Source organism: Panthera leo, chromosome B1, assembly GCF_018350215.1.
Source record: "Panthera leo isolate Ple1 chromosome B1, P.leo_Ple1_pat1.1, whole genome shotgun sequence".
NCBI lineage: Eukaryota > Metazoa > Chordata > Mammalia > Carnivora > Felidae > Panthera > Panthera leo.
This window is the reverse complement of record NC_056682.1, coordinates 44,728,503-44,752,041: the sequence shown is the minus strand read 5'-3', so window position 1 is coordinate 44,752,041 and position 23,539 is coordinate 44,728,503. Positions and strand designations below refer to the sequence as shown.

The 23,539-nt window shown below is 57.5% G+C and overlaps 1 protein-coding gene across 1 annotated transcript in view; it reads left to right on the top strand.

The window, feature by feature from the left end:
• ADGRA2 (adhesion G protein-coupled receptor A2) overlaps window positions 1-23,087 on the top strand; it is a 35,247-nt gene extending 12,160 nt beyond the window's left edge. Inside the window, exons 2-19 of the mRNA XM_042934894.1 lie at window positions 393-464; window positions 10,788-10,859; window positions 11,117-11,188; window positions 11,344-11,415; window positions 11,702-11,865; window positions 12,291-12,504; window positions 13,015-13,179; window positions 13,785-13,983; window positions 14,491-14,640; window positions 14,766-14,927; window positions 15,728-15,952; window positions 16,149-16,365; window positions 17,267-17,475; window positions 18,157-18,284; window positions 18,596-18,719; window positions 19,180-19,325; window positions 19,839-19,928; window positions 20,159-23,087. Of these exons, the coding sequence (XP_042790828.1) occupies window positions 393-464; window positions 10,788-10,859; window positions 11,117-11,188; window positions 11,344-11,415; window positions 11,702-11,865; window positions 12,291-12,504; window positions 13,015-13,179; window positions 13,785-13,983; window positions 14,491-14,640; window positions 14,766-14,927; window positions 15,728-15,952; window positions 16,149-16,365; window positions 17,267-17,475; window positions 18,157-18,284; window positions 18,596-18,719; window positions 19,180-19,325; window positions 19,839-19,928; window positions 20,159-21,425 (3,748 nt within the window). The 3' untranslated portion in view covers window positions 21,426-23,087. The remainder of the gene's footprint in view (window positions 1-392; window positions 465-10,787; window positions 10,860-11,116; window positions 11,189-11,343; window positions 11,416-11,701; window positions 11,866-12,290; window positions 12,505-13,014; window positions 13,180-13,784; window positions 13,984-14,490; window positions 14,641-14,765; window positions 14,928-15,727; window positions 15,953-16,148; window positions 16,366-17,266; window positions 17,476-18,156; window positions 18,285-18,595; window positions 18,720-19,179; window positions 19,326-19,838; window positions 19,929-20,158) is intronic.
• The last annotated feature ends 452 nt before the right edge of the window (window positions 23,088-23,539 follow it).

Sequence of the window (23,539 nt, the reverse complement as noted above, 5' to 3'; positions counted from 1 at the left end):
ATGGGGCTGAAGACCTGAGAAAGAGCCCTGGAGGGCAGGAGGAGGGCGCTGCGGCTCGGGCAGTGGTTCTAAGGTGTAAAGGGGCCATCGCAACTCGACACCTGTTCAGCCCACTTACATAGAGTCCTGAGTCAGATGCGGGCCATGGCAGGGAACCCAGGGCAGGTGAATATCTAATTTGGGGCTCAGTGGGCTAACCAATCTGCTTGAACCATTCACTGGCTCTTTCCTAGAGGGGGTGGGGCTACTGTCTTGCACCATTTACAAGAAAGGGGGCACCATTTACACAGAAAGCAACATGGTTGTAGTGGTGAAACCGCATCCCCGCTCCAGCCACACTTTCTGGCTTGTAACAGCACGTTCTCCTGTCTGTGTTCTCTCTGTTCCTTCAGGCTCTTGAGCAACAACAAGATTACTGGGCTGCGGAATGGATCCTTCCTGGGACTGTCCCTGCTGGAGAAGCTGTAAGTGTTGGGGCAAAGTGGGGCGGAGGTGGGGGATAACGGTCATGGGCAAAAAGTCAGTCCAGGCAGGAGGGGGAACACTGGGTGCTGAGGGACTTCTCAACCCTAGGACCTGCTGGCTAAGCAGGGCCCAGAGTCAGACCCGCGAGACTTGACCACCAGGTGAAGGGTATAGAGAGAGACCGGCTCCTTCAACCAGTGACGGCAGCGAGAAGTAGGGAAGCCTCGCTGGTTTAGGCAACGATGGGGCTAAGGGAAGTTCATTAACGCTCTTTAATGAGCAATTAGCTGTGAGGGCTGAGCCCCTTAGCTGGCCAGATGCCATCTCCCCCATCCAGCTGGGGGCCCAGCATAAAGGGCTGAGGAGGATTTAGTGTGACTGGGGCCTCTTTCCTTGTCTCCCCCCAGCCAAACAAACCAACAGACAAAGCCCCAAGGGGCTAGCGCCTGGGCCGAGGGTGGGAAAGTGGATTACATCCAGAAGGCCCCCACCCGCACTGCCCCGGTCTGGAGCTGCGTCCTGCCCTACAGGCCCAGGCAGGCTGGCCTTGGACTCAGGACTGCAAGGACCCCGCTGGCCAGGAAGAACTTTTTTAACAGAGTTGGGGACCTGACTCAGTCGAGGGCAAGCCACTTAACCTGCCAAACGAGCCCCTCTGTCAACTCCCTGTTCAGCTGACCAGCTCCAGGAACCATAACCTGTACGACAGCTTTAGGTCCTGCCTCCCACAGGACATCTGGGCCCCCGTCCCTCTTGGAGCCCTATCCTTGCTTCTTTCCGCCCCTTCGGCACCCTCTCTCCTACCTCTGCTCCTACCCTGCTGGGCATTCCTAAATCCTTCAACAGGGCCCCTGCCCCTCTAGTACCATTTCACCCGACAGGCTTGGATCAGTGTGATGGGGGATACAGAAGAATCAGGGGGAAGCCTGCTCTCAAAGAGCCAGAGATTACAGTCTAGTGGAGACTACGACAATGCCATGTGTGTTAGAATTAAGGAGGTTGGGGTTTCCCTAGTGCCCAAAGGAGGAACCTCACTGATCTGTGAGGGCTGGAAAATTCAAGGGCAATTGGGATGCAGTATCTACATGACATGGAGTTTAGATCGTTAACCATGACCATGATCTTATGAGATCATCTCTATTACCACCCACTTCACAGGGGAAGGGAAAGCCTCTCCTCCAAAGTCCCCAGGGCCATAAGGAAAGCTCAGAGGCCTGGCTGGGCTAGTAGGGGTGGAAGGAGCAAGCCCACGTTCCGGGTGGAAAGGCAGAGGACGTTCTCTCCGATCTGAGGCATGCTCGGGTGGGAGGGGGTCTCAGGATGTTGACTGTGCAAGCACACAGCTCCGTGACCAGGTCCCTCTACCATCTGCTCTGCAGCTCACAGGCAGGGTGGTCCAGACAAGGTAGAAAGGACTGCCACCAAGCTGCTATTAAAAAGTCTCCTTGGGTACGAACAAATAGGGAAAACTTTTACCTCCCACACGCAATTAAGCGTGCGGATGCTCGGATTCCTGCACTCAGCCCAGGCTTGGTCTTAGAGGGCTGTGGGGCCGGAAACCTCGTGCTCCTTCCAGGGATCTTTTGGAGGATGACAAACTAGAGCTGCCTCCAGCCCTTTGCCCTGCCCCCACCAGAGCTGACCACCGCCCAGAGCTGCTCTCCCTTCTTAGCTCCAGCGAGAGCTGCTCTGAGCCTCCCGTGGCCCCACTAAAGTCTTCCATCTTTACCCTCTCACTTTATCAAAGACCCACAGGGGTCTCCCTGCTTCTCATCCTTCAGTCTCATGAGAGTAAATGTTCTGATAAAGAAAAAAGACAGTCCTTTCCTTCCCACCCATGCCACCACACTGAACCCCGCCCCCCCCCCCCCCCCAGCACCACGGACTCAGGTCACTGCACAGCAGGTGCTTTCAAAGCATGGGAAGCCATCAGAGAAAGATGAGAGTAGTCAAAGAATAATGACTGACTGCCACATCATGTGGTGTGGCAGGCGCACAGGGCAGGAGACAGATGAGAAGTCAGAATCCTGAGTGTGAGCCCTGCTTGGAGGTTAGGAATCATCCAAGGTCTTCATTCTAGAGCCCTGTTTGTGTGCTGAGCTCTGTTCTAGGCACTGGGAGTGAACACAGCAAACCAAGTGCCTGCCCTCATGGAACTTACCCTCAACTGATGGGACCTGGAAAACAGCAAATAAATGTACAAAGATATCAGGAAATGATAAGTACTACAAAGAAACCCAACGCAGGGTGAAGGGGGGAGAAAGCAATGGCAGAGGGGAAGCCTGCTACTTTATGTATCGAGGTCAAGGAGGGACTTGCTGACAAGATGACTGAGCCCAAGACCTAAGGAAGGGAAGAATCTGGAGGGGAAGGCCCTACATCCACAGTATGCCTAGTGGGTCTGAGAAGCAGAAGAAGGACATGTTGGGGCTCCTGGGTGGCTCAGTCAGTTGAGCGCCTGACTTCAGCTCAGGTCATGATTTCAGTTTGTGAGTTTGAGCCCCACATTGGGCTCTGCTCTCAGTGCAAAGCTGGCTTCAAATCCTCTGTCTCCCTCTGTCTCGCTCTGTCTCGCTCTCTCTCTGCCCCTCCCCCACTCATCATTTTTCTCTCTCTCTCTCAAAAATAAACATAAAAAAAAGAAGAAGAAGGACATGTTAATGGGGGGTAGTAGGAAATGAAGTCAGAGCGATGCAGGCGTGGGTGCCAGGTCTGGGACCTCAGTTTCCTCATCTGTAACAAAAGGGGGAACAGGGTGATTTGTAAGGCACATTATGGATTTTAAACTCTATGATCTTGGGGTGTGTGTGTGTGTGTGTGTGTGTGTGTGTGTGTGTGTGTGATACCCACAGGTGCTGCTTGAGAAAGAAAAAAAATCAAAGCGCCCAATGATGCAGCCAGGCTTTCCAGAAGAGGGGAGGCCTCTGGGCAGAGGGGTGTGCTGTGTTCAGTAGGTGCTCATGCTTCTCAAGGATAGAAGGCAGTGCAGGGGCCAGAGGAGCCCAGGATCTCCAGGCCAGCTGATCACTGCATCAGTCAGGTTCTCCAGAGAAATAGAACCAATAGGAGATGTGTGTGTGTGTGTGTGTGTGTGTGTGTGTGTGTGTGTGTGTATCTGTATAAAGAAATTATTTTAGAGGCGCCTGGGTGGCTCAGTCAGTTAAGCGTCTGACTTCAGCTCAGGTCACTATCTCTCGGTCCGTGAGTTCGAGCCCCGCGTCGGGCTCTGGGCTGAGGGCTCAGAGCCTGGAGCCTGCTTCTGGATTCTGTGTCTCCCTCTCTCTCTGCCCCTCCCCCGTTCATGCTCTGTCTCTCTCTGTCTCAAGAATAAATAAACGTTAAAAAATTTTTAAAAAAATAAAAAAAGAAATTATTTTATTTTAGTTCTTTATAAAGAGATTTAATTTAAGGAAATGGTCTGTGTGATTGAGGTAGCTGGCAAATCCAGAATCTGTAGGGCAGGCCAGCAGGCTGGAAAGTCAGGCAGGAGTTGATGCTTTAGTCTCGAGATGGAATTTCTTCTCCAGGAAACTTTTTTGCTAATCTTAAGCCCTTCAACTGATTGGATGAGGCCCACCCATATTGCCAAAGGTAATCTCCTTTAAAGTCAATTGATTTGTAGACTTTAGCCACATGTACAAAATACCTTCACAGCAACACCTTCATTCATGTTTGAGTAAGTTACAAGGTGCCATAGCCTGGCCACGTGAACACATAAAACTTAGTCTTCAAAAACCACTGTCCCACTATCCCAGGGATGGGGAGAGATCCTTGCCCCACTCCCAGAGATGCTAATGAATCAGGTTGGAAGGGGGCTGGGAATTTTTTACAAGGTATGCAGACGATTCTCATGCTCATCCGAGGTTGGGAACCAGTGGACCAGATGACCCCTAGACTGTGGGCCTATTCATCACAAATGAGATGCTGTGGCCTGGCGTGCAGTTGGTGCCAGGAAACACTGATCTCTCTGTGCTGGCAAGCTCAGACGTCCAGGCTTGGGCAGCTGAGTCCATGGCAGCCTAACATCCCAGAGCCTGTGAGCAGCAAGTCCCGTGGGAGGGTTGGGGCCTGGCCTAATAATGGAAATGGCAGGTCGAGGCTGCAAAAAATGCCATCATTGCCTCCTTGTGCTGAGCGCCCCTCTGGCCTTTGAAAATTGGTTAAGTATAAGCATATGGGGGGAGTAGGCCTGGTTAATGCATAGCAGGACCTTGAGGCTGGGAGGAGTACAGAGAGAGCGCCAAGTGGGAACGTGCCTGAGATGATCTCAGGGGAGGACAGGTGCTCAAGAGAGCACCTGGGGTGAGAGGAGAGATGGGGGACACCCTTTGTGGGGCTCTGTCGGCCAAGAAAACCTGAAACAGAGTCCAGCAGAGCAGTTCATGGCCAAGGAGTGTACAGAGTCATCCAGATGGGTGTGAGAAACCCTGTCTCTGAGCCCTCCCCTCTGTGTCCCAGCTCCCCTCGGCATGGACAAGCCTGTCCTTTGCAGAGGAAAGACTTCTGGGGTGGGGAGGTCTTGAAGGGCATAGAACTCCACTCTGGAGTAAGCGAGGTCTGGGATTGGATCCTGCCTCTACCATTTACTTTCCGGGTGTCTGTCCAAGCCTCGGGTTTCTACCCTGGAAAAGGGCGGTGTGGGACTCCTGGACAGGCTGTTGTGGGGACAGCAAGGGCTGTCAGTAAATGGCCATTCTGTTCCCTTCTCGGAAGAGTGTGAAATTGCAAGATGTTATGTCGGCAGCCCCTCGTTGCATAGGATCTGCCCAGAGCGCCCCAGCCTTGGGTGGACAGTCAGGTAGCTGAAACGTGGGCGCCAGAAATACTCACGGATGGCCCGTTCCTCTGGTCCCTCGCATCTCTGCCCACATCCCCCACCACACGCATTCAACAGAGAGCAGGCCACCAGAAGACCTTTCAGGGCTCCGAGGGTGCCACGGTCACAGTGAGAAGCCCCCCAAACGGGGACCAAGTGGGCTACAGGACAGGCAGCCCCCAGAAGAGGCCAAGGGAGAGAGCCTGGGCATGCAGGCGAGTCAGTGGCTGTGTGTGGACACAAGCCCGTAGAGGCTTGTGCATGCCTGGAGGAGAGGGCCTGGTGAGGGGAGCCTGGTCAGCCCCAGGATGATTTGTCATTGCCTAATGAGATTAATGAGCCCCGGGGCTGGTATGCAGCAGTGCCGGGCACTCATTAGAAGCAGATGCTCATGGGAACGATGGCAAGGAATGGGGGGTGGGGGGATCTGGGGGTGGAGCCGCTGCTCACCCGCCAGGTGGTTTCCATTAATCTGTGGGCGGGGCCAAGAGCAAGGCCGCCTGGCCCTGCCTTCTTCCCCTTCCCATCCCCACTCACACTGGGGAGGAATGCAGAAGAGAAGCTGCCGACTTGGGAGCCGCTGAGGGCTGGGAAGGGAGGCTTACGGGTTCGGGGACAGCCCTCTTGCTTGCTGTTGTAGCACCGATGCCTGGCATAGTGTACATGTTCGGTAAATACCTGTTGGATGACCCCAGAGACAAGAAGAGCCCCAGACCATCTAGGTTTCCCCAGCTGGATCCTCTCCCTGCCCTCCCCTAGACAGCCCCCATACCTGTGGGGCGGAGCGCGGGGGGAGGCCAGCCCCCACTTTCCAATGAACCCTGGAAGTCCTGGAGGGCCCGGGGAAAGCTGCTCTGCGGCCTCCGAACCTATAATTTGGTTTCTAAACCCACAGGCAGGGAGGTCTGTGGGGGCCAGAGGGAGCCAACTTGGGGCCGCCCCAACCCTGTCCAAACGCGGTACGCCCTCCCGCGCACACGTGCACGCTCTGTCGTGCACACCGGCTCTTTAACAGCTTTAGGGAGGTGTAATTAACATGCCGTGAAGTCCACCCACTGCAAGTGTGCGATCCGATGCTTTGTAGCATATTTACACAGTCGTTCAGTCACCACGACCTCACTTTAGAGCATTTTCATCGTCTCCAAAAAGCAACCTTGAATCATGAGCAGCCACTCCCCATTCCTCCTGCTATTTCCTAGCCCGAAGCAACCGCTCGTCTGCTTTCTGCCTCTATAGATGTGCCTATTCTGGACATTCCCTATCAATGGATTCATGTCATGTGTAATCCCGTATAGCTGGCTTCTTCCACTTAGCCTAACGTTTTCAAGGTTTATCCATATTATAGCATATATCAGCAGTTCATTCCTTTTTATGGCCTAATATTCTGTTGCGTGAATGTAGCACGAATGCCTTATCAGTTGATGGACACTTGGGATGTTCCCACTTTGGGCCGTCTTATGAATAATGCTGCTGCGACCATTTGCGTTCAGGTTTCTGTGAACTTCTCTTGGATATGCACCTGGGTTCTGTAGTTCCTCTGCCAAACTGGTTTTCACAGCGGCTTGCACCATGTTACACTGCCACCAATAATGCATAAGGGTTCTAGTCTTTCCACACCCTCGTCAACACTTGCTGTTGCCTGTTTTTTGTATTATAGCCATCTCAGTGCATGTGAGGTGAGAGCTCATCGTGGTTTTTCTTTGCATTTCCCTAATGAGTAATGGTGCTGACCATCTTTCCATGCATTATTTAGTCATTTCTGTCTCCTCCTTGGAGAAATGTCTATGCAAATCCTTTGCCCATTTTTTTTCCCAGCAGGTTTGTCGTTTCATTATTGAGTTGGAAGAGTCCTTTATATATTTTATTTTTTTTATTTTTTTTTAATTTTCTTAACATTTTTTATTATTTATTTTTGAGACAGAGAGAGACAGAGCATGAACAGGGGAGGGTCAGAGAGAGAGGGAGACACAGAATCTGAAACAGGCTCCAGGCTCTGAGCTGTCAGCACAGAGCCCGACGCGGGGCTCGAACTCACGGACCGTGAGATCAGGACCTGAGCCGAAGTCGGATGCTTAACCGACTGAGCCACCCAAGCGCCCCTATATATTTTAGATAAAGGTTCTTATCAGATATATTTTCTCTCATTTATATATTTATATATTCTAGATAGAAGGTCCTTATCAGATACAGATTTTCTCTCATTCCCTGGGTTGTCCTTCACTTTCTTGATGATGTCCTTTAGAGAGGAAAAGTTTTAAGTTTTTATGAAGTCCACTTTATTAATCTGCCCCTTTATTGCTGATGCTCACACACTCATTCTTACACACTCAGCTTCCTGAGCTCCAGCTTTCCCAAGAAGGGTAGAGGGTATGTTTTGCTCTCAGGAATCCCACCCCCGCCCCCCATGCCTGACTTCTGCCATCGGGTCCTTCTCCTCCAAATTGGCACAGGTACAGGGAGAAGGGTTTGCCTAGAGTCAAGGTAGCCTGCTCTGGGTTGGGCGAGGGGTGGTGGGGAGGGGAGGCTCCATCCATACACCACAACTTTCCCAGCCTACAAGACCTGGGCTCTGTGGAAGCAAGGAGAAAGTGAGAGATTCCACATCACAGAAACATCTGTTCATCCTCATGACCTCAGCTAAGAAATGAAGGGACTGGATTTAGACAATCCCGAACAGGGGGTTGTAACCTGGGTGCCACAAGCCCTCAGAAATCATACAGTGTTGGGTGTAGTGCATTTTTTCTGAAGCAGGAGTCCATAGCCATCATCAGATTTTCAAAATGATGTGCTAAAGCGAGAAGCAACCTATAGGGACATTGCTGGTCCAAAAAAAAAAAAAAAAAAAAAATCCAAGTTCTATGATAGTATTTCCTCCTGCTGCTAGGGAGGGTACAGCCCCAGAGCCACACTTCCCCTGCCTTAGGGACCGTGACCCCATCAGCCCCATCAGTGAGCAGCCTCCAGCCTATGCTCCTCAGGAGAAGACTCAGGCCTGGCCTGCCTGGGCTCTGGAAAGGCTGCCTTGGTCACCCCTAAAGCCACTCTGTGGGTGTGAGGCAAGGGAAAAGGAGTGCCAGCGCCCGGGGGGGAAGCTCCCCTCTCAGCACACCCGCCCCCCCCCCCCCCCCCCCCCGCGTGGTTCTGGGCTGCAGGAAACCCAGGGCAGGAAGGGGCTGGGGCCTGAGTGGCCGCCTTGCTCCCATCTGCAGAGCATCAGTGGGGCAGGCGGGGTGGGGGTTCTCAAGGGGGGCCGGGGAGGAAATGAGAATAAACACAGTGAGCAGAGAGGGAAGGGGCGGGGGGCTGCGGCCTCAGCCCCTTGGCAGCCCATGAAGGGAAGTGACACAATGAGGAATGTGTTTCCCTCTGCCCGTCCCCCGCGTGGGGGTGGGAGGCAGAGCCCTGAGAATGGCCAGACCCCAACAGGGGCCAGGGGGCACATGCTGGAACAGCACTGGAGGGGGTGCTGTGAGAGTAAGGAGCCAAAAGGGGGATGCTGAGCAGGAAGGGCAACCCAGACCAGGCGGGGCACCTTTCCTGTCCCTCTCCAGTGTCCATGCTGCGTGAGCATCTAGGGTCTGCATACTTGCACAGTCCCTGCTGGGGCACTACCAGCATGCCTGGGTATGGAAGCCATCCCTTCTTGAGGAAGCTGGCCCCTTCTGCTGACTTTCCCTTCTTTCTCAAGGGACACGGGGTTATGGAGGCCACGTCCTCGGTATGAGAGGGAGCTCCAGTATGAGGACCCTTGGCCATGGGCGGGACTAAGCAGCGTGTTTTATTTCTCCTCTCTCTCTCTCTCTCTCTCTGGGTGTTTTTGTCCCCAGCTGGGACTGTCTGTGCGAAAACAGGCCCCCTGGTGGGATGGCACCCCCCCCCCCATCCTGGACACCCATTTCCTCTCCCAGAGCTCGGAGCGGCTAGTTAACCCCCTCGTGCCCATAATCCACAGATGTCCCTGAGACTTTGGCAGGCAGGGCCAAGTGCGCCCTGTGTCATTCTGGGCTGGAGGGTGGTGGGCCTTGGAAAGCAGGCTGGCCCCAGATATCTCTGTCAATCTCCACCTTCTTGCACAGGCCTTCTTGACAGGTTGATTACTCCAGGAATCCCCCACCCTTGCCCTCTGCCTCATAATCTACCTAGATGCCTGGGGTGGGGTGGGAATGCACAGAGAGCACCATGGAATGAAGGGAGCAAACAAGGAGGCAGCAGCCCCCAGCCCACGGTCCCAGGAGGGGGAGGCAGTCTGGCTGAGCAGGGAGGTTTCCTGGCACATTACTCCGTGAGGCTGCGCGCGTGCTGGGCGGGCTCAGGAAAGACTCCGGTGGTCCTTGAGTAGTTGGGTGAGTGGCCAGCTGGTGGTCTAGACACCAGTGGCTGTGCCCAGGAAGCAGAGGATGGGATGTAGCCAGTGGGCCAGTGCTCACTTTGGTCCTCAGTGGTCCCAGATAGCTGCCAGTCTGCCAGGTTTTGAGCTGGGACCAGGTAGGCACTGGTGGGTCCCCAGTGGGTAGGAACTGCCCCTTCAGCTCTACCCTGCCACCACTGGGGGAGGTGATAAAAGGGAGGGAGGGTTGGAGTGTGGCTGTGCGGTTGAGCTTGAGCAACCAGACCCTGGGACAAACAATTTGCTCCTCCCCGTGGGTGGCCTTTGGCCCCCATGGAGCCCTGGAGGGCAGGTGGCGGCGGGGGGAGGGGGGGGGGGCGGGGGGGGGCGGGGGGGGGCGGGGAGGCGCACCACCTTCTTCTGTCTGGACCTGCTCAGGCTCAGCCCAGAAATGGTGTTTCCCTTGCCACTTTCCCTCAGTACTGTGGGCTCCTAGGAGACCATGGGGGGAAGGCAGGTGGACAAACATTTACCCCCTCAGCCTTGCCTTCCTCACCTGAAGAATGAGGGATCGCTGGGCGGGGTGGGGGTGGGGACGGTAATGGTTGTGCCCTGGAATCAGAGACCCAGGTCAGCACCCATGCGGTCATCAGCTGCTTGACCCATTTCCACACCTGTCAAATGGAGAGATCAACATGGACAGGATGGCTATGAAAATACCTCCTCCAGTGCCACACTCCAGGAGATCTTACCTTTGGACAGCAATTTACAAAAGACTTTCACATCCATTTTCAAGTGGTGCACACAGCAGCCCCTGTGAGATCCTGGGCAGCTCAGATTGGAGCGACCTGGAGCGAGGGCTCCCAGCTCCCAGTTCAGTGCCGGCTCCCCTCCTTGCTTCCACCGTGCGCTGCTTCTGTGTCCCAGGTGGCCCCACCCCATCTCTTGGCTTCCATATGCTTCCTGACACCTTTCTGACCAGCACCCCTTGACGGTTGCTGGGGTGGGCCGCGGAGACGCGTCTAAGGGGTGGGATCCTTCATCCAGCCTCCCAACCAGCGCTGAGGAGATTTAGAAGGAAATCTAGTTCTCGTCTGGTAAAAGTGAAACTTCTCCACCCCAGGGGAGCATGTGGCCCAGACAGGCAGAGGTGTGAGTACTCCCACTTGCCTCCCACAGGGACCTGAGGAACAATGTCATCAGCACGGTGCATCCCGGGGCCTTCCTGGGCCTGGGAGAGCTGAAGCGCTTGTAAGTGGCATGTCCTGCTCCCCTAGCCCTGGGGCCGGTCCCCTGGGTCCCTTCTCATTTCCCCACTCACAGGGCTCCTGTCCCCAACATGCTGTATTGCTGGGGCGGGGGGCGCCGATGGAAGAGACACCTCAAGCCCATCTCCTTGTTCATCCTACTCCCCACACGAGCCCCGGCCACACACTTGTGTCCCCCACAAGTGGATCCACGTGTTGCTACGCGGCCAGCTTGCTGAGGCTGTGTGTGTGTCTCTCTAGAGATCTCTCCAACAACCGGATTGGCTGTCTCACCTCTGAGACCTTCCAGGGCCTCCCCAGGCTTCTCCGACTGTAAGTGAGGGGCAGTTAGTGGGGAGGAGGGGCCTGGGAGGAGGGAGGGCAGCACCAGACCCTCAGAGTCCCCTGTGTTTCCTTCACCCACTCCTCCCTCCTCTGGCTCAGGGAGACCCTGAGATCCAGGCTCACTGTTCCCTGCCCCCCTGCAGAAACATATCTGGAAACATCTTCTCCAGTCTGCAACCTGGGGTCTTTGATGAGCTGCCAGCCCTTAAGGTTGTGTGAGTATCTATTTCCAGCCCAAGGACTCAGACCTCTGCTTCCTTTCTCTGCCCAGGAAGGACACATGCAAGTATCATGACCACCGTGGCCAGCCTTATGCATAGGCGGGACAGGCAATGGCTGAAAGCATCATACCTGCCTTCCCACCATCGCCAGGCTGGTGGTGGCAAACGCATACCCAAATGTGCCCTTCCCAGCCTCAGTCTCCCTCCCAGGGCTCCAGCCCCGCCCCCTGAGCCCACGCCCCCTCCGCTCTACTCTGTGGCCCCTCTACCCATTCTGCAGGGATCTCGGCACTGAGTACCTGACCTGCGACTGCCGCCTGCGCTGGCTGCTGTCCTGGGCCCGGAATCGCTCCCTGCAGCTGTCGGAGCACACGCTCTGTGCCTACCCCGGTGCCCTCCACGCCCAGGCCCTGGGCGGCCTCCAGGAGGCCCAGCTGCGCTGCGGTAAGCACGCCCTCACCCTGCACCCTTGGCGCAGACGCGCTCCTGAAGGGCCCCACTGGCTCGAGGCTCCCCCTGCCTCTCGTTCTCCAGGGCATCCTCTCCCTCAGAACCCCCTGGGGGTCCTTCTCCATCAGCTGTTCCTAAACTTTCTTTGGGGCTGCTGCTTTGTGTTTGCACCTGGTCCCACCTCCTGGGGTGACAAATGTGCTGCCACAGGAGTGCTTTTCTTTGCTTGCCCCAAACCCTCCCACCCCCTCCTTGTGCTCTTATCTCCAGAGGCTTTCTCCTGCCCCTTCCCCCCCACCCCCCAGCCACAGTGGGCTCCAGTGCAGCTCCACTCCTGGCTCTGCACACCACGCCCCTGCCCCCGGCATCTCGCACGCTGCTGCACGCGGGCCTCACTGCCCTGGTGTCCCCCCCCACAGAAGGGGCCCTGGAGCTGCACACGCACCACCTCATCCCGTCCCTGCGCCAAGTGGTCTTCCAGGGTGACCGACTGCCCTTCCAGTGCTCTGCCAGCTACCTGGGCGAAGACACCCGCATCCGCTGGTACCACAACCGGGCCCCCCTGGAGGGTGACGAGCAGGCGGGCATCCTCCTGGCCGAGAGCCTCATCCATGACTGCACCTTCATCACCAGGTACAGGCCCTGCTGCCACAGTACCCATCCCCCGCCCGCCCAACGCCCTGTGCCCAGATGTCCTTGGGAGTACATTCATGGGCGTTAAGAGTGTGCTTGTGTGTGTGCCTGGAAATCCAGGACTCACGGTCTGGATAGGGGAATACAGATTAAATGCCTGATAGAAAAAAAAAAAAAGGATCACATCTGACTTTTCTTTAGTGCCTTTACGATGTAAAAACTCTATTATCAGACTTAATCTCTCCAATAGACTTTCGAGAGAGGTATTATTATCTCCCTGATACACACAGGGAAATTGAAGCTCAGGAAAACAATATCTTAAGGCCGATGGGAATGAAAGGAGTATGTACTTGTATCCCTCGCTCAGTTAAAGGAAAAAGAACCCCGAAGCTCAAGCCCTGCACACTTAGGCCAGGGTGACGCGGGTGGACGGGGCCGGGGCGCTCAGGGAGAGTGGCACGGCCACCTGGAGCACCTCCCCGAGCCGGCCCTCCCCCTGCCCGCCTGCAGCGAGCTGACGGTGTCTCACATCGGCGTGTGGGCGTCAGGGGAGTGGGAGTGCTCGGTGTCCACGGCCCAGGGCAACGCCAGCAAGAAGGTGGAGATCGTGGTGCTGGAGACCTCGGCCTCCTACTGCCCGGCTGAGCGAGTGGCCAACAACCGCGGGGACTTCAGGTGCGGCCACCTCTGCTGCCCCAGAGGAACCCCCTCCCAGCCCCCACCCCCGCTCCTGCGTCTGACAACACCGGTGACCAGGGTCTCCCCATCTGCTCTGAGATGCAGACAGCACTTTTGTCGTCCAGCTCCAAGTGCCACTGTCCCGCTGCTGTATTGACAGAGCCCTTGTCTTTTGGTATGAACTCCCCATCTGAGATGTGCTGTGCAGAACAGGAAGTTTGGGTGGATTTTTTTGTTTCTTTGGTTTGCTTCCTTACATTAACAGTACACAAAACTCTCGCACAACAAACACGCCGTAATATCCCAATGGCCCCCTCAGTTAGCGAGGGCGGGTCTGTTCTCGCCGTTGTACAGCTGAGAATACTCAGGGGCGCCAAGGCTAAGTGACTTGAACTCAGGGCTCCGACTCTGAACACACACAGAGTTAGAGAGAAGGTGGGGCTCGGGAGCCCCTGGAAGGCCAGTCCAAACCCTCGCTTCTGAAGCCTTCCCCCAGGTCCCAAGGGGCCCGAGCATCCAGGTTCTTGAGGGCAGGGGAGGGACCCTTGCTCTGAGGGAAGGAAGAGCCTGGGGCAACAGCACACTCCTGCTTCTACCCCCAGGTGGCCTCGAACCCTGGCCGGCATCACAGCCTACCAGTCCTGCCTACAGTACCCGTTCACCTCAGTGCCCCTGAGCGGGGGTGCCCCGGGCACCCGAGCCTCCCGCCGGTGTGACCGAGCTGGCCGCTGGGAGCCCGGGGACTACTCCCACTGTCTGTACACCAACGACATCACCCGCGTGCTCTACACCTTTGTGCTGGTGAGGCCAGGAGAGGAGAGGGGCAGGGGGCATCCCGTCTGCTCTGGGTCGGGAAACGGGAAGGGGAGAAGCCCGCTGGCCCCACGGGGCCTGGAGGCCCCCTCACGGCCACTCCGCCGCCCCTCCTCTCTGTGGGCGTGCGCGGTGAAGGGCTCTTGTTCTCTCGATTTTCTTCTTCCAGGCAATTCAGACCACCCCCTCCCAGGGCCACCCCGAGCATCTTTAGTCCCAAACACAGCAAGGACAGCCTTAAGGGGGAAAACAAGGACAGCGTGAGGTGGTCCCATCGTCCTTAGGCCAGTGGTGTCCGGAGTGGACAGCCTTGAGTCCTGAGTTCATTCCTTCCTTGTGCCTCCTGTCTTGATTAGACCCAGCTGGTGGGCTAGACCCCTCTCCCCAGGCACTGGCACCCTGAGCATCAGCACAGACAAGGGGGCCCCCTAGGGGCAGTTCTCGGCGAGAAGGAGCAGAACTGGACGGTCTCCTTTCTCCCCTCAATTCTCCCAGATGCCCATCAACGCCTCCAACGCGCTGACCCTGGCCCACCAGCTGCGGGTGTACACGGCTGAGGCGGCCAGCTTCTCGGACATGATGGATGTTGTCTATGTGGCTCAGATGATCCAAAAATTTTTGGGTTATGTCGACCAGATCAAAGAGGTGAGATTCAACCCGGCCTCTGGGGCCCCTGGAAACCACCCCCTCCCTTGTTCAAGCCTCTTGTGTCCCCGCCCCTGGGCCCCAAACCCGACTCCTGCCCTCAGTGACTCCCTGCCCCCTGCCAGCTGGTGGAGGTGATGGTGGACATGGCCAGCAACCTGATGCTGGTAGACGAGCACCTGCTGTGGCTGGCCCAGCGTGAAGACAAGGCCTGCAGCGGCATCGTGGGTGCCCTGGAGCGCATCGGGGGGGCTGCCCTCAGCCCCCATGCCCAGCACATCTCTGTGGTAATATGGGTCGGCTGGGAGGAAGCTCCTTGGGGAGCCTCGCACTGGGAGGGGCCTTAGAATCAACGGGGGCCAACCCTCGCCAGCCAGGACGGACACACTCCTCTCTTCGGGCAGCAAGTCCTCCAAGTATGCACCTGCCGTGCGCCCAGCTAGCCAGAGCACGGAGCATGACTCAGTGGAGTGGAATTCAGTTCCGAGCTGTCAGGAGCAGTGCAAAGGAGAGGGGGCCAGTGAGAGGGAGAAGTTGTGCAAGACTTCACGGTGGGGAATGGAACCGTAGCACCAGCTCAAGGAACTAGAGGGGCTTGGGATCAGGGTGACAGCACTGTGATGGAACAAGGAGTGATGGAGACATCTGTCCCCTGAAAAGAGGGTGACATCGCCAGGGGTGGGTTGTGAACCCATTAGCAACCACAGGGGAGCAAGATGCTGTGCTAGGCACTTCCGGAGGTACAAGGAGGCTGGACGTGGACCCTGCTCCACGGTTTAGTTGGGGTGGCAGAACTAGTATCTGTTGAGAAGTGAGCAAGATACAAGGTAGGGTGTGAGTGGGAGGAAAGGTCTTAGGAGGAAGAAGGTGCCATCGCCAGGGGTAGGGGAGACTCGGCAGCAGACCTAAGACTGCCAAGCCTTGGGAAGATGGGAAGGAAGAATGCGTAGGGGGACACAGCCTGAGCAAACCCGCAGAGAGGGACCATAGAGAGGGACCGTGTGGTCTCAGCAGGAAGCCAAGAGAGAGCCGCCAGATCTCAAATGGGGGGGGGGGGGGGTGGGAGTGACAAGTTCCCTGTCCCTAGAACTCAAGAAACGTGGCATTGGAGGCCTACCTCATCAAGCCACACAGCTACGTGGGGCTGACCTGCACAGCCTTCCAGAGAAGGGAGGCGGGAGTGCTGGGCATACGGCCCGGAAGCCCCGGCCAGAACCCCTCCCCGGAGCCAGAGCCCCTGGCCGATCAGCAGCTCCGCTTCCGCTGTACCACGGGGAGGCCCAGCATTTCTCTGTCGTCCTTCCACATCAAGGTGGGCACTGGGGGAGGCGTGTGGGGGCGGATGCTAAGAGGGGATGTGCCCAGATGCAGGTGCCTCGTGGGAGTGGGTGCTGTGAGTGGAAGCTGCTCCAGAAAAGGGGTAGAGGGGAGGGGGGAGGGGGTAACCATTAGGCCTTGGAGTCCTAGGGGGTCCTAGATGTCTCTGAGGAACTCCGATGTCCCCCCAGAACAGCGTGGCCCTGGCCTCCATCCAGCTGCCGCCCAGTCTGTTCTCGTCCCTTCCGGCTGCCCTGGCTCCCCCTGTCCCCCCAGACTGCACCCTGCAACTGCTCATCTTCCGAAACGGCCGCCTCTTCCGCAGCCACGGCAACACCTCACGTCCTGGAGCCCCTGGGCCTGGCAAGAGGCGTGGCGTGGCCACCCCTGTCATCTTTGCAGGAACCAGTAAGGCACTGAACTCCCCACACCTCTTCCTGCCCTTCCTTCACCCACAGCACCCCCTAAGAGCCTGGGGGAGTGGCAGAGGAGAGTGACCACACCCCATTTCCCAGGAGGATAGGGGACAGAGACATCCTGTAAAGGGCTTCTGGAGAAAAGCCTCAGGAAGACATTGGGATTTATATCCCAGATTTGTCAAATTGCAAGAGTTAAAAACACAGACCCTTGACCCACCTTGGCCTCCCTCCCTCCCTCCGACCTCCTAACCTGGTGCCAACTTTCCCTCTCCGGGTGCCCCCACTCCCTCCATCCCCGAGTCCTCTCTTCACCTTTTGTTCCCTGAGTACAAGTACCTTCCACCTTCCTGTCCCTGACCCCAGCCCCAGAGTCCCCTCTTTTCAGGTAGGTCACCACCATTCATTCGGCACTTGGAACAGGCCACCTCCCAGTGCTTTATTTTTCTTTAAAAAAAAATTTTTTTAAGTTTATTTATTTATTCTGAGAGAGACAGAGACAGCGTGAGCAGGGGAGGGGCAGAGAGAGAGAGAGAGAGGGAACTCCACACAGGCTCCGCATTGCCAGCGCAGAGCCTGATGCGGGGCTCGAACCCAGGAAACCGCAAGATCACCACCTGAGCCGAAACTGAGAGTCAGATGCTTAACCGACTGAGCCACCCAGGCGCCCCCTGGTGCTTTGTTTTGATCCATCCCTGTGTCACCCTGGTGAGACTGCCCACCTGGAAGGCAGGGCCCGAACTGGCACCTAACCATGTCCCGAAGTCCGGCCGGCGCCTGGCCCGCGGGCATTCAGTGCACGCTCGGGCTGTTCACTCGCTGCCACCTAGTTCCATACAGCCAGCCTCCCCGCAGCCCGGTTCCACCCGTGTGGACCTCCCTGTCTCCCACAGGTGGCTGTGGTGTGGGGAACCTGACCGAGCCAGTGGCCGTCTCGCTACGGCATTGGGCTGAAGGGGCCGAACCCATGGCAGCTCGATGGAGCCAGGACGGGCCGGGCGGCCCCGGGGCTTGGAGCCCCGAGGGCTGCCAGCTCCGCTCCAGCCAGCCCAACGTCAGCTCCCTGCACTGCCAGCACTTGGGCAACGTGGCCGTGCTCATGGTGAGTGCGACAGGGGCCCGGAGGCTGGGAGAACTCCGGGGAATGTGTGGGAGGTGAGAATGGGGGTGTTCGGATCACCTGGGGCCACAGAGAACTACAGAGAGGACAGCAGCCTTATCGGGCCTCGTAACTGTAGGACTCATGGGGAAACGTCCCTCTGGCCTTCCCCACACCTTTTCATCTTTCAGGAGACAGGGAGGTTCTGCCTCCGCTCATCGAAAGAGATGGACCTGGAACTCCCCAGCCCCGGTCTTCACATCCTGCACTCTCTGAGACCCAGATTGTTAAAGTGGAAAAAAAAAAAATCTGGGAACATTTCTCCTTTCTGGTCACCCCACTCCCTCACCACATTTTGCAGCCCGCTCTCCCAGATCAGCTGGATGATAGAAACTTCCAGCTCTTTCCTCATCCCTGATTTTCAGGCTGAGGCTCAGAAAAGCTCCCGGAAGGGCAAGAGACTAGGAGGGAGGAATAGGCAGGCAGTAGATGATTAACACTGCCTAAGACTGACTTCCTAAGAGCGGACTCGCAGCACTTACATCTTCACCTACCTGGACGGACTAGGGGCCAAAGCTGACAGGGCTTGGGGAAAGGAAAAGTGGCCTGGGGGGCTGGCCAGGACTCCGTGGGGTGGCCTCTACCCCTGGCTTCCTAATACGTCCTCTTTCCTACTCTTTCTAGGAGCTGAGTGCCTTCCCCAGGGAGGTAGGGGGCTCAGGGGCAGGGCTGCACCCTGTCGTGTATCCCTGCACCGCCCTGCTGCTGCTCTGCCTCTTCTCCACCATCATCACCTACATCCTCAACCACAGGTGGGAGCGCCTGCAGGAGGGGTGGGCGAGGAGGGAGGGCTGTGGGTCTCACCAAGTACTGGCCAAGTGTTCCTTTCCCCAGTGGGGCCACATGACTTTCTTGGGCCCTTGCCTAGCATTTTATTTGCAGGGTCTAGGGCTGGAAAACACACCTTGGGGGTTAAGCCCTTCCTGCCCTGGGGCCTCTATCACACTCACACACATGTATGCACATAGATATCTGCCTTTCCCTCTTGCTCTATGAATTACCTTGAGACCCCATGGACCTGATCTTGGGCTGAGTGGCCCATTAATTACTGTTTCTGGGGCAGCTCCATCCACGTGTCCCGGAAGGGCTGGCACATGCTGCTGAACTTGTGCTTCCACATGGCCATGACCTCCGCCGTCTTTGCAGGAGGCATCACACTCACCAACTACCCGACGGTCTGCCAGGCAGTAAGCAGGAGAAGGGGCTGGAGCGGGGCGGGGGGCGCTCCTAGATGAGTGATGGCAGCCTAGGCACAGAGTCTGTGGGTGCAGGGGGAAAAGGGGACTCATGCTAACAGGCCCCACCTCCACTGTTGTGTCCAACCTTGCTGGGGTCGGGGGCATGAGAGGAGGGGAGGTAAGAAGTAGAGAAACTATGAGATGGGTCTTCAAAGTGGAGAATGGGGTCTGCAAGGAGAGGTCAGGGACAAGCCAGAAAGCAAGAGCAGGGGTGTCAAGTCTCCGGAGTGGGAGAGAACCCCGGGCTGGAAGTTGAGAGGGTGACCACGGGGTCAGAACCTTGAGGAGGATCTGGGTAGAGCTGGGGATGGGAACCTGGGAGGAGCGGGAGAACGCTGCGCACGGAGGCTCTGGGGTGGCTCCAGTCGTAGCGGCCCCGTCCCCCAGCGTCAGTGGCCTCACCCTGCAGGTGGGTGTCACTCTGCACTACTCTTCACTGTCCACACTGCTCTGGATGGGTGTGAAGGCCCGCGTCCTCCACAAGGAGCTCACCTGGAGAGCGCCCCCTCCACAAGAAGGGGACTCTGCCCCGCCCGCTCCCCGTCCCATGCTCCGGTACATGCCTCGACTGTCAGCTTTGCAAGGGTGAAGGGTTCAGAGGCGGGTATAGAACACCAAGCTCTGTCCTCCCAGGGTGGATGCAGGGTGGGTCCAAGATCCTGGGAGATCACGCTCCAAAGAGAGAAGGCCCTAGGTGGCACCAGGTTGCCCAAGGCCATGGGGTGGGTGCACCCTTAGGGCTTTTCCCGCATGACAAAGCCAGGGAAGGAAGAGACTCCAAAGGGCATTGGACAGGGATCCTGGCCACGTGAGCAGCACCCTGATTTCTGCAGTGTTTAGGGTGAGAGAGCAATTCTAGCCTCTCTCCCTTAGAACAGTCTTGGCCAAGTCCCCTAGGAATCTACTGAACCTGCCCCGTAGGGGCCTTGCGTCCCAGGCAAAAAATTCTGACAGAATTTAAAGGGGAAAGAGGATGGGACAGAGACCCTGAGTCAAGGTTTCCGAGCACCTGGTTCCAATTCCCTTGGTTCCCCATCTCTCTGACCCCCAAACCCCATTCCTCCCCAGGTTCTATCTGATCGCTGGAGGGATCCCACTCATTATCTGTGGCATCACAGCTGCTGTCAACATCCACAACTACCGGGACCACAGCCCCTAGTGAGCGCCGCTGCCCGCCCGCCCCAAACCCACCCACCCTGACACTGGACACCTTCTACTTCCCTGGCAGGGGCACCTGCCAGGCCCGCTCAGCCGGCGACCCACCCCAAACCCATGCATGTTGACTCAGCCAACCTCTGCTTTTCCACTCACCATGTCCTATCACCCCAGCCACCCAGCCACCTCAGATGTGCTCCCCCTCCTCATCCACTGCCTGTGTCTCCCCTCAGCTGCTGGCTGGTGTGGCGTCCAAGCCTAGGAGCCTTCTACATCCCGGTGGCTTTGATTCTGCTGATCACCTGGATCTATTTCCTGTGTGCAGGGCTGCGCTTAAGGGGTCCTCTGGCACAGAGCCCAAAGGGGGGCACCAGCAGGGTCTCCCTGGAGCCAGGGGAGGAGCTCAGGGCTTCCACCAGGCTCAGGAGCAGCGGCCCCTTCCTGAATGACTCAGGTTCCCTTCTGGCTACTGGGAGCGCGGGGGTGGTGACACCCGGGCCCCCGGATGATGGTGACGGCCTCTATTCTCCGGGAGTCCAACTGGGGGCGCTGGTGACCACGCATTTCCTGTACCTGGCCATGTGGGCCTGTGGGGCTCTGGCTGTGTCCCAGCGCTGGCTGCCCCGGGTGGTGTGCAGCTGCCTGTACGGGGTGGCAGCCTCCGCCCTGGGACTCTTCGTCTTCACCCACCACTGTGCCAGGCGCAGGGACGTCAGGGCCTCCTGGCGTGCCTGCTGCCCCCACGCCTCCGCCCCCGGCGCCTCACCCCGGGCCGTGCCCGCTGCCTCAGAGGACGGTTCCCCCGTGTTCGGAGAGGGGCCTCCCTCCCTCAAGTCCTCCCCGAGCGGCAGCAGCGGCCACGCACCGCCCCTGGGCCCCTGCAAGCTCACCAACCTGCAGCTGGCCCAGAGTCAGGTGTGCGAGGCCGGGGTGGTGGCCCGCGGGGAAGGGGAGCCAGAGCCCACGGGCTCCCGGGGGAGCCTCGCGCCCCGCCACGCCAACAACTTGCACCACGGGCGCCGAGTGCACAAGAGTCGGGTCAAGGGGCACCGCGCGGGGGAGGCCGGCGCCAAGAACCGGCTCAAGGCGCTGCGCGGGGGCGCGGTGGCCGGGGCGCCGGAGCTGCTGTCCAGCGAGAGCGGCAGCCTGCACAACAGCCCGTCCGACAGCTACCCGGGCAGCAGCCGCAACAGCCCGGGCCTCCAGCTCGAGGGCGAGCCCATGCTCACGCCGTCGGAGGGCAGCGACACGAGTGCGGCGCCGCCCCCCGAGGCGGGCCGGCCAGGCCAGCGCCGCAGCGCCAGTCGCGACAACCTCAAGGGTGGCGGGGGCGGCGCGCTGGAGAGGGAGAGCAAGCGCCGCTCGTACCCGCTCAACGCGGCCAGTCTGAACGGCGCGCCCAAGGGGGCCAAGTACGACGACATCACCATGACGGGCACGGAGGCGGCCGGAGGCGCCTGCATGAAGACGGGGCTGTGGAAGAGCGAAACCACCGTCTAGGGCGGGGGTGGGCGACGCTGTAGGACAGGCTGGCCATGTGGCCCTGTCACCCAGGCTGCTGGGGGGGAGGGGGGGCGGGGCCTCAAAGACGTCAACCGGTACATCAACGGGTTTGAGGTAGAGGCGCCCATGGCTGCGGCTCGGCACACCAGCTTTAGTCCTGGAGGCTGGGGAAAACGACAGGGGGAGGCCTGCCACCGCCAAGAGGGCAGTCCCTCTGGGGTAGGGACAATCCCAGGACCACAGGCATGATACATTTCCGTCCCAGCCCAGGCTGGTTTTGGCAGTCAAATCGGTGCCGTCCAGGGTAGCAGGGGAGGTCCTGCCAGCCCGTGGAGTGGGAGACTGCCCCCCCCAGAGCCCCCAGGTGGGCTCCTCCTTAGGTACTCCCCACAGCTTATCCGCCGTGCCTCACTGATGGTCATCAGCCTGATCAGGAAGACTCAGATGACAGGAGCTTGAGAACAGCGTTCTCTCCTCACTGCCCTCGTCAGAAGTCAGCCCTCTGTGCCTAGATCCTAGGGCCTCTCCCCAACCCTGCTCTTGGCCAACCAGGGGGCCAGCCTAGCAGTTGAACCAGGTGACCAGGACCTATAGGTGCTGCTTTTAAGATAAACTATGCAAGAGAAGGTAGAACCGTGTGAAAGCAGCTCTGGAGATGGAGTTCTAGGGAAGGGGGTGGGAGCAGGTGGGAAGGTTGCACCATCAGGGACGGTGGGACACTTCCCACAGGAGTGGTCCACACACCACATGGCAGGGTTGTAGAGGGGGCGTCCCAGGACAAAGCCAAGGCCCTACACCTGAGAAGCTGACTCTGCCAGATGCCTGGGAAGGATCTGAGGGAAGTAGAGAGTCGTAGTGCTTAGATTTGGAGCTGAAGGCAGTCACGCCCTAAACCTGGCCCTATAAACAGTGCTCCGAAGAGAGGTTCTACCACAAGGCTGCAGGTAGTGTTGGGGAAGCACTTATTGTTCAGTTGCAAGCCCCACACCCCTAGTCTCAGCTTTCTAACACCATGGGGCTGAGGAAGAGACTTCCCTGCCTCCATGAGGCCGTATGGAAGGACCAGTCCAAGAACTGACCTCTAAGTCAGGTTAGGGAGAAACCTCCCAAACATCAAACTGGCTTCCTGCCTCACAGACTCCCAAGCTGAATCCCTCAAGGTATCAGGTAGGGTCCCTGCAGCTCACCCGGGCCCTGTGCCTTCACTACTTTTAAACACCAGCACCCATATTTTCCCCCAACCTAAAAAGTCACCACCAGCCTTTTACTAAAGGACCCAGTGAAGGTGGAGGGAAACCTGGGCCTGGTGAAGAACAGGAAAACAAGACCTGGTCTAGGTCCCCTCCCAGCGTCCATGTCACTGCAGCCTGATCACGAAGGCAAAAGACATAAGGGAGGGGAGAAAACCCACACACCTTGGGATGAATCCTGTTATTTATGCTTGCTGCACAGACAATATTAGACAAAAAGAAAAAAAAAAAAAGCTTCGTATTATTCTTCCACATATGCTGGCTGCCGTTTACATACCCTGCCAATGCCTTAGCACTGGAGAGCTTTTGCAATACGCTGGGGAAAAAAGGGAGGGAGGGGATGAAAAGTGCCAAAGAAAACATGTTTTTAAAAGCTTGAGTTTTATACAATAGAATGTTTTCTAGCAGATGCCTCTTGTTTTAATATATTAAAATTTTGCAAAGCCCTTGAGCTATAACCTTAGTCCACCCACGGTCCTTTTGTTATGAAGTGGAGGATTTCATGACCTCATACACAAGAACCCATCGATGCCTATAGGTGGACACTGGGCCCACAGCTGCCCGGTTCCTGTCCTCTGGGGGCTGATACTGTTCGAGATACCAGCCGCTCCACACCAGCAGTGAGGGCCCATCATCAGGCCTGTAGCAGCAGCATTGTACCCGGTTCAAACCAGGAGGAAGCCTAACCTCCTCCAACCAGTCTAGGAGGGAAGCCATCCCACGTAATACAAACATGGGCCACTTCTCCGGCACCAAAGGACCGATTCTCTCCAAGCCAATCGTCGCTGCACTGCTCCCAACTTCTATTCCAGGACCCAGGGTCCAGGTAATTGCAGAGTCCCTTGGTTCCTTTAAACAAGA